The 15,033-nt window shown below is 48.1% G+C and overlaps 1 protein-coding gene across 1 annotated transcript in view; it reads left to right on the forward strand.

The window, feature by feature from the left end:
* thada (THADA armadillo repeat containing) overlaps positions 1–15,033 on the forward strand; it is a 98,753-nt gene that overhangs the window by 23,867 nt on the left and 59,853 nt on the right. The window contains exons 23-28 of the mRNA XM_023970073.1: positions 2,183–2,315; positions 3,189–3,311; positions 3,710–3,832; positions 3,988–4,079; positions 7,826–7,915; positions 11,688–11,819. Of these exons, the coding sequence (XP_023825841.1) occupies positions 2,183–2,315; positions 3,189–3,311; positions 3,710–3,832; positions 3,988–4,079; positions 7,826–7,915; positions 11,688–11,819 (693 nt within the window). The remainder of the gene's footprint in view (positions 1–2,182; positions 2,316–3,188; positions 3,312–3,709; positions 3,833–3,987; positions 4,080–7,825; positions 7,916–11,687; positions 11,820–15,033) is intronic.

Below are 15,033 nucleotides of genomic sequence, written 5' to 3' on the forward strand. Positions count from 1 at the left end.
TCCTATTTCGCAACAAAGCTTCCTTCACTCACGCCGCCAAACATACCCTCGTAAAACTGACTATCCTACCGATCCTCGACTTTTGCGACGTCATTTACAAAATAGCCTCCAACACTCTACTCAGCAAACTGGATGCAGTCTATCACAGTGCCATCCGTTTTGTCACCAAAGCCCCATACACTACCCACCACTGCGACCTGTATGCTCTCGTCGGTTGGCCCTCACTGCATATTCGGCGCCAGACCCACTGGCTCCAGGTCATCTACAAAACCCTGCTAGGTAAAGCTCCGCCTTTTCTCAGCTCACTGGTCACCATAACAACACCCACCAGTAGCACGTGCACCAGCAGGTATATCTCACTGGTCATCCTCAAAGCCAGCACTTCCTTTGGCCGCCTTTCCTTCCAGTTCTCTGCTGCCAATGACTGGAATGAATTGCAAAAATCGCTGAAGTTGGAGACTTATATCTCCCTCACTAACATTAAACATCAGCTATCTGAGCAGCTAACCGATCGCTGCAGCTGTTCACAGCCCATCTGTAAATAGCCCATTCAATCTACCTACCTCATCTCCATATTGTTTTTATTTACTTTTTGCACACCAGTATTTCTACTTGCACATCATCTGCACATCTATCACTCCAGCGTTAATTTGCTAAATTGTAATTACTTCGCTACTATGGCCTATTTATTGCCTTACCTCACGCCATTAACACACACTGTATATAGACTTTTAAAAAATTGTGTTATTGACTGTAAGTTTGCCTAGGCCAAGAGCTGGAAAGTTTTTGTAGGACATTATCTACATTTACTGATCGATTTAATCAATTAGTCTACATGGCTAGCAACAATGGACTTAGCGTTTGAAATCTAGTGAATTGTTTTGAGTTCGCACTTCCTCAGGTGGTGAATAATATAGCCTATACCCAGGGGTCTCCCAATAGATCGATCACTAGCTACGAGTAGCTCGCAGCCCACCTGAGTAGCTCGGAAAACATGATTTATTTCACGTGTTCCACCGCAAACTGTCATGAACAAATATCACAAGTATCAGACACCTTAAGCTCCCGCCTACTATCCAATCAAATCCACGTTGACATTATCGCACCACTAGTTAAGCACAATTGCATTAAAAAGTAAATCATCTGGCAATTCATTTCTAGCAATGTTTCCCTTGTATGTCTGTGTGGTTCGAGTGTGTCTATCATTTACTTTGTGTAGGCTGTTAGTGATAATGGTAACTGTCTTCAGGGTAGACAGACTTTCCCCAAAACCTTCTCAATTTAAATGTCAACTGCAAAGTACCTGGCAGAATAATATCATGTTTGTTTGTATCATTCAGGTGGGCTTTTGTTTGCAAACTCTTGCAAAATGCACAATTTAAAGGGTTGTTTTTTATTTGTATTTTGCCCTCAAATTGTCTTCTGATGTTATTTAAGCATTGACATTGAAAAACGAAAACATCCAAAAACCAGGAAAAAAAACAACCGAGAAAACAGAATCTCGGGAAAATACAAAGAGTGCCTATTTGAAAGCTAGGGGAAAATGAATAAGTAGCCCAGGGCATGTTTCCTAATTTAAAAGTAGCTCTCACGCCAAAAAAGGTCGGAGACCACTGCTATAGGCCAGTATGCACAAAGATGTCGTCAAATTCTCTGACGAGTCGAGCCTAAATCGTGTCATTCTGGGTCCTGTTTTGACAGGTCGAGCAACAAAATATCAATCATGCATTACCTGGATGTGTTGGATGAAATAGCTGACTTTTTGAATCATAGGCTACCATCTCAGTTGTCTAACTTGTCACTGGAAAAATGTCTCTAGAGCCCTGCCGTAAATATTAACTGTCTGTTAAACATGTTTTTTGTTGTTGTTGTGTTTGTTATCATACAAAATAGTGACATTTATCGTGATATGACTTAATGTTAGGTCTGCTAAACTTTTCTGGAACAGCAATACACTCTGTTGTCAGAGAGAGCTACATGACTAAAGAACCGCAAAGTAGTCGCTGTTAGGATTTTAGTGAAACAATGTTTTTGTGTGAGTGCATTATACAGCTTAATGCCACATACAGGATATTTGCAAATATTATGTGTTAGTGCGTGTGTTTTGTAAATGTTTTTGACATCGCCGTTCAGCCGTGGCTAATTAAGAGCCTCTAATGAGCATTTTTAAATTTTCTTTTAGGAGTGGAAGCAGAACCCTGCAGCAGCTGCCTGGTCGCTGGCTCACGGAGGTCCTACAGGAGGTCAAGTCCAGCGACCACTCCTCCAAACTGTGTGCCACGCGCCGCAGCGCAGGCATCCCATTCTACATCCAGGTGTGTGCTTATGTTTGGAAAGGAAATTCTTGGCATGCCTCTAAAGCACTCATGCCGCTAATGCAGTTATCCTTCTGTCTCGGTCTCTCTCGGTGTCTCTCTGTCTCGGTGTCTCTCTGTCTCGGTCTCTCTCTGTCTCGGTCTCTCTTTGTCTGTCTATCATGAGCACATATTAGAGGGGGGAGAGGGAAACTTTAAGGAGAGCGGTGGTTGGGAGGGAGAGAATGAGGGAGGACGTGGACTGCGGGAGAGGAAGGGAGAGAGATTGAAGATGAAGTAGGTACTGTGAGGTAGCAAGAGAAGAGAGCGATATTAGGAGAGGGTAAAGAGAGGAGGCTGATCTCTGCACCTTGGCAGGCTTGTGCATTCCATTCCTGCGGTGAAATCCGGAAAGGGCTGGCCGGTGTGCTGCTGGTCCTGCTGGCCTGGGACAGACGTCACAGGAACCAGCCCAGACCCTCTGCCCCCAGGCCAGAGACACAGCTGTCTCTCATCAGCACCCACAGCCGGCCAGCACGCGGATGACGTCACCACGCCAGAGGTGTTTTGCACAAAGGCTTGTGTTACCTAATGACAGTGTAGTGGCAGTGGTCCCAATTCTGATCCTTTGCCTAATTAAGGGCAAAAGAGCCTGTAGTCTTACAAAAGTTCAGAATTGGGTGACTTATTTTCCTTGTCTCTTTTCCCTCTTCTGCACCGATGGCAACATAGTGGAGATCTATCAGAGGGCTGCTATTCCATGAACCAGTTACTTCCTGATTAGTGCCGCTGCTGAAGAAAGGATGATTTTAGAGTCCAGACTATTGGCATGCAGGCTGACGCACCATCTGTGGCCTGTCTGGCCTCATTGCATCGGTCTTGTCTCCTGTCCAGGCCCTGTTGTCATCCGAGCCCAAGTCGTCCAGCTGCAGCCTGCTGAAGATGACCATGAGAGAGCTGACCGCCCTGGCCATGCCCTCTCCTGACGGAGCCACTGACCAGACCACTGTCCCTCAGGTACTGAACACTACGACTCAACACAGTTTGTCACCTGAGGCAACGGTTACTGGAGGGATCACACGTTACAATGGGCGGGGGAAGTGGCTGTAATTGAATTCGGCTCTACCTGAGCTTGTGGGATTTGGAATCCTCCCTGGGTGACATTTGAACCGTTTTGAGCTTCTGAGCCTAGCACTGACTCAGTCCAGTAACTATAGGCTAAGTTCCTGTCCTGTAACCCAGGGTTGTGGGTTTTAATTCCCCCTGGGGACACCCACACGAAGAACGTATGCACGTGTAACTAAGTCACGTTGGATAAAGGCCTCTGCTAAATGTCATATTGCATAATATATATTGTAGCGGTTACGTGTATGATTGCACGTGCAGTATAGTGACGTCCCTGTTTGTCTCTCTAGGTTCATGCTCTCAACATCCTGAGGGCTCTGTACAGAGACACTCGTCTGGGGGAGAACATCATTCCCTTTGTCTCTGAGGGAATGCAGGCTGCTGTCCTGGGCTTCACCTCCCCCGTCTGGGCTGTGAGTCCCCCCCCTTTCTCTCCACTCTGAATCTGTCCTGCAAGATGATACCACCCACTCCTCTTCGTCATCCCTCTGGCTCTTTGTTCGTCCCGACTGTCCTGCAAGACGATAGTCTTCTGAATGTCATCTCTCCTCTTCTCTGTCCGTCTCAGGTGAGGAACTCCTCCACCCTACTCTTCAGCACTCTGATCACGAGGATCTTTGGAGTGAAGAAAGGGAAGGACGAGCACTCCAAAGAGAACAGGTCTGGATCCCTCCCGAGTCTCCTAGACAACAGTTCTGACTGCCATAGTAAAGCAACAGTATCCCACACCTGCTTGCTCACCCTCAGTCCTTCTCTATTGGACCATAGCTAACATATTTTAGTGCAAATCTCCCGTTGGCATTTATAGCCAAAGGGTGTTGTGAGTTATGATTTGACCTTTGATCTCTACCGGTATGTTGTGCTCTGCCCTGTGGGTTCTCTCCCGTACCAGCAGGGGGCAGTGTGTCCACACCAGCCAGGCCTCCCCTCGGCCCCAGTCAAAAGTCCTCAGTCCTACTCTACTCTCTCGTTCTCTTTGCTTGAAGAGTATGGCAGGAACATAGTCGAATGCTGCTATTCCCTGCAAGACTCTCACACGGTCTTCAGAGAGGATAGATGCTCTGCACTCTCCAACTCCCCTTCTGCTTTCCTTCTCTTCTTCTACCCCCGTTCTGCTCTTTCACTCTCTCATACTTTTTCTCACTGTGATATCCAGGAGTCTTGGCTCTGGAATGATTTTGACATTTTGTTTCAATCAAGTCTAGTGCATGTAGGCTACATTGTACACCCATCTACAAATGGACATGCACGATCAGTGGCACACAATCACACAAAACAGACATGCTCTCTCTCTCTCACTCCCCCCAGCCCCACACCTCCACCAGTTGACAGCAAAGCTCCTGTTGTCTAGCACCGACCTCCCGCACCCCTACGCGCTCTCCAATCATTGCTCCGCTGGCCTTCACCTCTGACCTGTGTGTGTGTGTGTGTTTGTTACTGTGTGGGGGGGTAGTCTTTGACAGGACCCCCTGCAGCGCTCACTCCGTTCACCCTCCGCCCTACTCGACTGTCATCAATCCCCACTCACTCCAGATGTGACCTTTCTGTCCATACCCACAATGCAGAGCTTGGACGGAGCGGGGGCGCTCGCTCGACTCTGTCCCGTGAAGGGCGAGATTAGCCGCCAAGGACAGCGCCGAGCGAGTGCCCCGACAGAACACTGCATTGTGGATATGGACAGAGAGGTCACATCTGGAGTGAGTGGGGATTGGAGGGAGAGAGAGGGGGGAGGGGGAGAGCAAAAGGGTGGGTAGAGACTTGCTGAGGCTTAGAGGAAAGGGTTTGATTGCTTGTTTACAGTGATAGTCTTACAGTCCCGGGTTAAAAGCCTGTTCCTGTGTAGATGCTGTGTGTGTGATAGGGTTATTTGAGCTCTTATCCACAGTGACAGGTACCCATGGGGGCAGAGGAGTTGATCTGAAGACATTTTTTTCCTTCTCATGATGAAGTCCAATCAAGGTCGTTTTGGCCCGTCCAACCGCACAGTTTTCATTTAGTCTAATTAGCTTGTGTGGCAAGAAGCCTTCTGATCCCTCCGGGCCAGGCCAAGTCAATTGTTTTGGAGTTTTTATTTTATTACATTTTTCGTTGTATGTTAGTCTGTCTCATGTTGTTGCTGTGTGCACGCGTGTGTGTGGGGGAGCGAGAAAGACGTGTGTGTGTGTGTGTGTGTGCTGTGTCTGTACTGCTCGTGTGTTCTTGGTCTGGCTCGTGTTATTACTGTGATTATTTGGCTGTGTGTTCTGGCAACAGTCGATGCGTTGTGACAGGCTGTCCAATCCAATGGCTGGCTGGTTGCTGGTCTGTTTGGACAGACTGCTGTGTGCGTTTTGCCTGTGATGTCTGTGTATGTGTGTTGGGTTGGCTCCCATGGCTCCAGTGGAGGTGAAGTGTATCGGACCCGTCAGGCCAGCTGACCACTGGCCTGTGTGTGTTAGATTTATTTGTACGAGGTTTGAATCTGAAGGTGATTGTTGTGTTTATAATATGGTTATTTCTTCGTTTTTTTTCTTATATCCGTTCTGCGGCTGGATTTTATTTGGATAACACTCCTCAAAGTTCATAAAGAGACTTTTGCTCTGCAAACCCAAGCCAACAGCTACAGTATATCTGTGTCCTCAGTCTTCACCCTCCCTCTCTCCTGCTTTTGTTACGTAATCATTATTATTTTGTGAGGCCTGCTGGCCCCGGCAGGCAGACGAGACGGGGCTTGTCCTCAGACACCTTCACCCCCCTCACTGACCCTGACCTGGCTAATCTGCCCAGACATGACCTCTAACCTCTGACCCCATGGAAGGGTTGAATGGAGGAGTGAGACGTCCCACTGCGAGGGCCTCATTATGGAGGGAGGGAGGAGAGGACTGTCTACTTTTACAGTCCTCTGCCATCTCTAAGGCCCTCTTCTTCGAATTCTTAGAAGAAGTGCAAGTCAATCTTGTAGGTAGTCGGGTTTAATCTACCTGTGAGATAGCTGACATCTTAGAAAAGCCTCAAGGGCTTACAGAAGGAAGGCGAGTCGTACCGTGGCAAGGGGTTAGTGTGTGTGCATTCGCGCAGCTGCTTGTGCGTGTGTCTAGGGGTCAAAGGTGATTTACGTGGCATAGTTCAGAGGCCTGTAATGGACAGGTCTGCAGGCATGCCCTCCTCGGCTCTGCTGTTTTTATCTGTGCTCAAGCCGTTTAGCCTGGCTGGAAGACTACGCTAACCCTAAGTGAAAGAATAGTGGTATTTGTGCAACATGTATCTGCTACCCCGTTGGCCCACCCCAGTCGCAATCGGGGGAGCGTTTTCCGTGTCGCGCGTTGACGCTGCCGCCTCATGCGGGCCCCACCGACAGAACAGACACACCTCGTTACCTTGACGGTGCCCTGGCTCTCACTCGGACCAGGCCTGGGACGGGATGGTTAGTGGTGGGGAGGGAGGAAAGGAGAGTGTGGTGGATGGGATGTATCCCTTTCAGGGGAAAAAGTATTTGTTCGCAGTTTATGTGAGCTCCGTTCTTTACGTTGTTGGGTTACGCTGTTTGGCTTTGCAGGCTAACCTAGCTGTTCTGTCCCCTTACGTTTCAGGGCAATTGATTTAGACGTTAGGAGTATAAAAAAAAATATTGGCTTGACGTGAATGGTGGCATTTAGCTTTTGGAGATTACACTGCCAAAGTTCAATGTTGTCAGTTTATGCATGGTATGCTGTTCACACGCAGGCACACACACTTTTTCCCTCAAACACACAACCAGCACACCACACACACACACACACACACCACACCACACACACCACACACACACACACCACACACACACACTACCCCACCCCCTCACACACACACACACACACACTACCCCCCCTCCAAACACGCACATAAAGTGACTAAGTCAGACTAGTGTCCACAGTACATCATTTATTTCCAGACACGCTGCTTGCCTTTTTTTATTATTATTATATTATTTTTTTTGTTGCCTTGCCTGTCTTGGGGATAAACAAACGATGCAGGCTGAAGTGAAGTGTGCTTCCCTCTGGGTCCGGGGTGGTTGCTAGTTGGCATGAGCCTCCTGAGAAGCCGACCCTGCTGGCCGGCTCCTAATTAGCTTTTTATTGGCTTGTAACGCTTTGAAATGGAAGGAAGCGGTTTAGAAGCCAGACAGCGCTGGAGAGGTTGTTTTCTTTCTCTATACAAGTGTTTCTCTCTCTCTCTCCTTTTGCTTTTCTCTGCACAGGGAACTTATGTAATTATCAAATGGTTTACAGAGCTGGGTAGGGCGCATCCACTGCTGATGTTACACAACTGTTCAAATAAGACAGTAGATGTATCTAGTATGTGGCTGATGTTTTACTGTACACGGACACATCAGTTGAAATACTCCTGTACAACGTCTCTCCTCCTCATCCCTCTTTCCATCTCCCTAGGATGACGGGCCGGGAGTTCTTCACTCGTTTCCCGGCGCTCTATCCCTTCCTCCTGAGCCAGCTGGAGGAGGCTGCAGCGTCAGTGGACAGGTGAGAGTTAGGGTTCAAGCTGCACCAAGAGGGACGTTCATGTCTGATTCACGCTACAGGGCCATGCCGAGAGGACAATCCGAGCTGTACTGGCCTGGGTTCACATCCACCAGAAATGTACTTGAATCTGATGGAAAGGAAATCCAATATACAAGCCAGCATAGTATACTGTGAGCTCCACATTATTTACCATTTATTTCTGTTAGGCAGTAAATAATCTGAAACACAACCAAAACAAACAGAAAATGCATCCAACAAATGTGTAGAGTCACAAACCTGATGTAATCATTACATGCTATGAATATGGGACCAAATGCTTAACTTTGTACTACTTTAATACACATAAGTGAACTTTTGGTCCCCTAAAATTGGTGTACTGTGTAGTGTGCTGTAATTTCTAAACAGTTCACCCGATATGGATGAAAATACCCTCAAATTAAAGCTGACAGTCTGATCTTTAACCTTGTAGTCATTGTATCAAATCCAAAGTGCTGGAGTACAGAGCCAAAACAACCAAACGTGTCATTGTCCCAGTACTTTTGGAGCTCGCTGTAGTCCAGGTATAGTGTGAATCAGGCATCCGAGGTGAAGGTGGGACCCCCCCCCCCCCACCATTGGACAGCACAGCAGCCTTGTCTTCTCCTCTTCTCACCCTCCTCTGGTTTCTGTGGGACCCTAAATGAAACCCTTGCTTCATTAGGCTCGTTAAGTCTATTGGCCGGGCTGATGGACAGTTTCCTGGGAGAGATGAAGAGATACGGAGGAGGAATGGGCAGACTCCTCCACTCCTCTCTGGAAGAGTCTTGGCCTTATCTCTACCAGTTAGCTTCCCCCTAAAAGCTTTTGGACTGTGAACAAGCCCTCCAGTCAATGTTATCTTAATATGGATCAAATTAATTGGATGCGTTTTCAGACTCTCTCCATCTCTTCCTCCCTCCCTCTATATTGTTCTCTCTCTTGTTCTATCACTCTCACCTTTCACTCCCAGTCCCTCCATTGCCTCTCGTAGAAGTCATTAAGTTTCCCACGAAACTAAACCTCGGCCCCCTCAACCTCCAAATAGAAAGAGTGGGGCTGTAAACTTCTCTCAGATGTGTAACGTCTGTTTAGATCATATAATACAGTCGGTGATGGAGCAGAGCTGGGTCATCTGCTCTGTGGAGCCCGTATAGGGCGTGGTACAGTGCTTCACAGTAAGAGGCGTGACAAACCAGAGCTTCCCAGGCCCAACTCCATCCAGACACATCTCCCCTCTTCTCTTCTGTTAACCTGCCCGCTTGTCAGTCCTACTCAGGGTAATTGCGAGGCTCGTGAACTCTTTTACCCCCCCTCCTCTACCCTCACTCTCATCTCCTGTTATCCTTCCTTTTTTTATCATCCCCCTTACCTTTCATCTCCATCACTCCCTCTCTCTCTGTCCCTCTCAATCCCTCCATCTCTTGTAGTGTTGTCACGACACCCGAATTTTGACTTCGATACCAGGTTTAGTATCACAATACTCGATACCACGGCGATGCTGAAACGATAGCAAAAAGATACCCCCGCAAAGAAAAATAAGCCATTTTAGCCAAAGTCACAGAATGGCACTTGATTCACAGAAACTTTGCTGCTGCTCTGTTCAATCGCTGGGCTTTTTAGTTCAATATCACTACATTTGAATTATGTCAACATTTTTCAGACAGCTGTATATGCATTAATGAATCAATTATACATTCATACAATCAATGTGTTTTTACCTATCTAACTACACAACAACAAAAATGGTAATCATGTATTGTAATGGTCAATCTCTGATATATTGAGGTTGTTTTTGGCTGATATTCATGAGGCTACAGATGACAAACAATCTGTTACCCTTCCATTTGGGACTTAAAAAATGTAAATAAAGCTCTGTCTCTTAACAAGTAATGAAGTCGTTCACGTCGGGGGTGCAGTCAGTTGGCTAAGATAATAGATAATCTTTGGGAGAGACGTGAGAGAGACCGTAATAAGTGGATTAATAACGTTTTTGGTGGCAATCGTCATGTTTTTGCGTGATGGTTTGAAAGTACAAGGGTGGTGAATTGGTGTTAGCTTTAGCCGTCAGCTAGCAAGGGAAGTTAGCCTGCAAAGCTGGTAGCCACCAGTATCTTCTTGCGTTGTAAAGTTTTCTAGCCTGCATGGCCATGTATGTTTTGCGAACAGTAATTAACGGTTTCAACATTTCCTAGCGATGTGCCGTGTCACGTTATTCAAGTGTGTTAACTTTGTGCAGCATGAGTGGGGAACTAACATGATGCAGCCCAGAATCCCAGTGCAGGCTAGCAAATGAGTAAGTGGAGCCGGTACGGTGCGGGCTACATTAAGGGGTCGGCAGCGCTCGTAGACAGGCTTGCTCTGTGAGACACATTAGTACCGAAATGTAAAAACAATTCTGGTACTAAACCACTCTTTCTCTATATTCAATTCAAATGGCATTATTGGGAAGCATTTGTTTGCATTGCCAAAGCAAGGGAAATAGATAAACAAAAGTAAAATGAAGAGTAAACATTACTCACAAAAGTTCCAGAGTCATTTCAAATGTCATATGTCTCTATACAGTGTTGTAACCATGTGCAAGTAGTTAAAGTACGAAAGGGAACATAAATCGACATAAAATATGGGTTGTATTTACAATGGTGTTTGTTCTTCACTGGTTGCCCTTGTGGCAACAGGTCTCTCTCTTTCTCCCTCCGTCTCCAGCAGAGCCTCATATGTTAACAATTCCTCTCTGGTGCTACATGACATCACTCGTGGCCGTGCCTGACTGAAATCGGATGCTAAACACATTACGCAGGGGCCGTAATTAGCGGACTGTAACATTTCCTAATGCATGGCCAGGCCATGCCAGAGGAGCCGGCGGGGGGGGTTGTATTGTTGAATGGAATAATGAAAAGCATAAGGCCCAGCTGGCAGAGTGGCGTGGAAGGGGTTCTGGTTTGGGACCTTCTATGGCCTTTGCTTTCTTTCATCCACTTTCTCCTCTCTCTCTCTCTAGGTGTTTCCGATTGACATTGCCAACCATGAAACAGTTACCACTGGCTCACAGGGACGGTTTTTATTTGGAGTCAGGGTGAGCGTGGGGGGTGAGGGAGATGTAGGATTAGAGTGGAAGAGATACAGGGGCGTGTGAGAGAGATGGATTGAAATGGGAAGAAACTACAATAGATGTGTATCAAGGTTGTCTGAACACAATAGCATGCTTGCACAATGAGCCCGTCACTCCAGATGGGTCATTGATAAGTAAAGCATTACAATGAAGCTCACTGACTCCCACTTTCTGCCCGCCCCCCCCCCTTATTCTAGGGGATCCTTTCCTTGTTTTTCCTTGCTCTCTTTTTTAAAATGACCCCCCCCCCCNCTCCCACCCTGTCCATTTTCTTGCATGAAGGTGAAGTCGAATGTTTAATCTCGGCAAGCCAAAACCAAACCTCGCGTCTGGATACTGGATTTGCTTCTGGGACAGGAGGACGTTACTTTGGGACTAATGCGAGTGAGGACAAAAAAATGCCCCCCCAAAAAATCCCTTCCCCTTCCAAACATTCCAAGGTTACCAACTGTGGGGGCACCTCTGTGACATCTCAAACCAGCTCAAAACCAGCACACCGGATTCATCTTTGTGATGATCACAGCCCGATAAGACGTAACATTTTTATGTTTCAGTCTGTCACGAGAGACTAAATGCTGTTAAATCCGTGTATCCCAAGTATTACAGATGGCGGATAATAACTGAAACTCTCTATGTCTGTTCCAGTGACAGGGGTCAGGTGATTCTGCACCCCAGCCTGTTCCTGTTGCTGCTGGTGTTGGGGCGTCTCTTCCCCTCGCCCATGGACGGGTCTTCTTCCCCTATGGGCCTAGCCCCCTTCATGCCTTTCATCATCAGGTAAGGGGACACACACACACACACAACTATTGGATGCATGTATAACTCACATGAGGTGCTGTCATTCACTGTCCTCATCCCACTGTGATTAGCTGAAGTCATACTCTTTTGAATCACACATGGGCCACTGTGTTTCGTTGATACTGTACACAATAAGGTATGTCACCCAGTATGTTTTGGCATATGTGAGTAGACGGTACCACATCGGAACAATGTCTTATCTACATCTAACCAAACATAGCTGTCCCCAACCCTAACGGTGCCAAGAATAGACCTCATTTCTGGTCTATAAAGGACAGTGTTTAGCCGGGTGTGGAGGCTGCGTGCGTGTCTGTGAGAGTGTGTCTGTGAGAGTGTGTCTGTGAGAGTGTGCCAAAGGATGCATGTGTGAGGGTACTCGTGTACTCGCCACGTCTCACGGCGTTCCCAGATTCCCACTCCCTTATCGCTGCTGCTCTGACCGTGTCGGGGGGGGGGTTCGGGCAGACTCATGGGAAACTGCGGATCGGCTCGCACATTCTTCTCATTTCTTGGAGCTGGAAGAAAAGGCGTAAAAATATTATTGGAACATGTTCCCCCGCAGCACCTGCAAACCGCCCAGGAGCCGAAGGCCACGCCCATCCACATCACAGTCGTATGAAGAATTTTTCTGCCAATAAAGTAGTACTCAGCAAAATCTGTGCTAGTATGAAAAGACAAGTGCAAGTCGATGGTTTTATGGGGGGGATAAGACAGATGTCTTATTTAAGATGCTCTTTTGAAGAGGTACTCCCTTAGACCAGTGTACCCCCCCAAAAGTACTCTTATTCAACTTCTCCTTCAGCCCTAAATGAGTTGAATGAGGTAGGTTTGTCCCAGGCTCCAACAGAAATGTATGCTTTTGGGGCTACTCCAGGACTGGAGCTGGGAAACACTGCCTTAGACCATAAGTAGACAGGCAGGACGAGGAGAGGAGGGCTGTGCGTGTTCGGTGCCTGGGACAGAGGGAGGACAGGGTCAGGGAGGACAGGGTCAGGGAGGACAGAGCCTTGAGGTTGGAATGCTCTGTGACCGGCCAGATAACGTTCAGCGGAGGAGCTGATACACACACACACACACACTCAGTGCACACAGTTCCACTGTAATAACCGCTGAATGAGAAAAAGCTGGCTGAAGACATAATGATACCCTCTAAGATGTTATGCAACCGTACCCTGACCAAGCTGCTTTACTCTGCGAGTCGTGTCTCACTTTGTTGTGTTCTAGTATGTTTTATGGTGTTTGTCCTGAAAGATTTAAACCCCTATTTATTTTTCCCCCGATGTAATGTCTGCTTTGTGCTCAGTCACCTCTCTGGCTCAACTCCCTATGTTGCCTGATGGATAGAGGATTGCTGGTCTGGTACAGTGGGGGTTAACCGCTCCAGGGCCAGAGTGCTGGCTGGCTGGTTCTTGTCAGTGGAGGTATGCAGTGCACATCCCCCTCAAATGAAACCCACATGTTGAGGATGTTAAATATAGCAGGGCCCTGGCTGCTCTGGCTCAGGCCTTGTCTCTCACTCTCTCTCTCTCCCCCAGGCGCGTGTGGATGTGTCTGGGAGGGTGATAACGATCTGCCACCGCCTCCCCTACCTCCAGGACTTATCCCCACTCTTATCCCAGCAGTCTTAATCCACCTTCCCATCCCTATCTCCCGCCATCCATCTCATCCCAGCTCCCTTCCTCTGATTTGCCTCTCTCTGACCGATCTCACCATCTCTTGCGTTCCTCTATCGGCTCAGCCTTGCCCTCGTCAGTAAGGGTGATTGGGTCGCAATATTTCCCCCGTCCCTCCCTACCGTGACTCCCTCCATCTGTGGAAGATGAACAGACTGTTTTCGTTATCTCCCTCTCTTTGTGCCCCTGGCTGACTGGCACTGCTTCTGACTAACCTGATACCGTTTATCGTTTTTCCACTATCCAGACCAAGCGTCTCTGACTCTGTGCATGTCTTCCTCCCTCCCTCTGTTCCTCCCTCTCTCTTTCTCGCTGTGGTCTCGTCTGCCTATCTCATTTCACTGTAACAGTCAGTATCCATTCCTCCCTAACGGGCTCCATTACAGCTCAGAGTGGAGCTAGTTTAGTGTTAACAGAGACAGTCGCTAGGGAGGAAACTGGACTGCCAGGACCCAAATGAGCCCCAGATGCCCCCACTAGCCCTCCCCTCCTCTGGGCTGGCGTTTAGAGCAGATCCCCCTTCCTCCCCGTCCCCAGTCTGTGTCCTGACCCCCTGGAGACGGCTTCGGACGGCCCTGTTTCTAAAATTACACCCCTCCAAACGGTCATTTCCTCTACAAAGAGTTTTAATGGGACAAATTAGCACTGATAGTTAACATATGGGGCTGGGCGGTTGATGAGGCAGGGGGCAGGCAGAGGGGTTGTTCATTAGGGGGGGTGTGTGTGTGTGTGTGTGTGTGTGTGTGTGAGAGACAGTTCAGAGCAGAGGAATGATAACTGTTGTATCTGCTTGACACAGGGCCTCTTGTGTGTCGGTCTGCGAGTTATGACACAGCAGGTGGAGGGCCATTTGTTGACAGTGTGTGTCAGGGAGAAGGGGTGTGTGTGTGTGATTCTCGTGTATGGGTAGAGAAGGGGGAGGGGCAGTTGTGGGATTTGGTAACGTATCTTCCATGGCCACACTAACTCTCAGAGCAGCAGAACATCTTAATTGAGACAATTTGTTCCATAAGCCGCCGCGGTGATGGATGGACGCTCCTCTGGAGTTTCCAGAGCGGCATGGCGAGAGGCTGTTTGTTTTGCTTGAGCCGCTCGTAAAGCACTCGGCTCCTCTGCGGCCCCGTAAACACACACACACACACACACACACACACACACACACACACACACACACACACACACACACACACACACACACACACGCAGTGCGACACAGCAGGCCCCGGCTGCAAACAGCCAACGTCGCAGCAGCTCCCTGTCACCTCACCCTTACATTCCCTAACCCCTAACTCTCCTACCCCTCACCTCTTAATTTCCCCTCCCTCCTCAACCCCCCTAGTGTTGGCTGGGGAAAGAGATGCTGAAAAAGCCTCAGTGAGACTTGCTTCTCACTATTCAGACAATGCATGGAGGGGCCATGTCTGTCTGTTAATGTAAGTCAACCGAAAGGCCCTCATTCCCACCTCCCTCACACGTCTCACCCATGTCCAGCCCACGCCGCCTCCATGCAAGCTTTGACA

Source organism: Salvelinus sp. IW2-2015, linkage group LG25 (assembly GCF_002910315.2).
Source record: "Salvelinus sp. IW2-2015 linkage group LG25, ASM291031v2, whole genome shotgun sequence".
Classification (NCBI taxonomy): Eukaryota; Metazoa; Chordata; class Actinopteri; order Salmoniformes; family Salmonidae; genus Salvelinus; species Salvelinus sp. IW2-2015.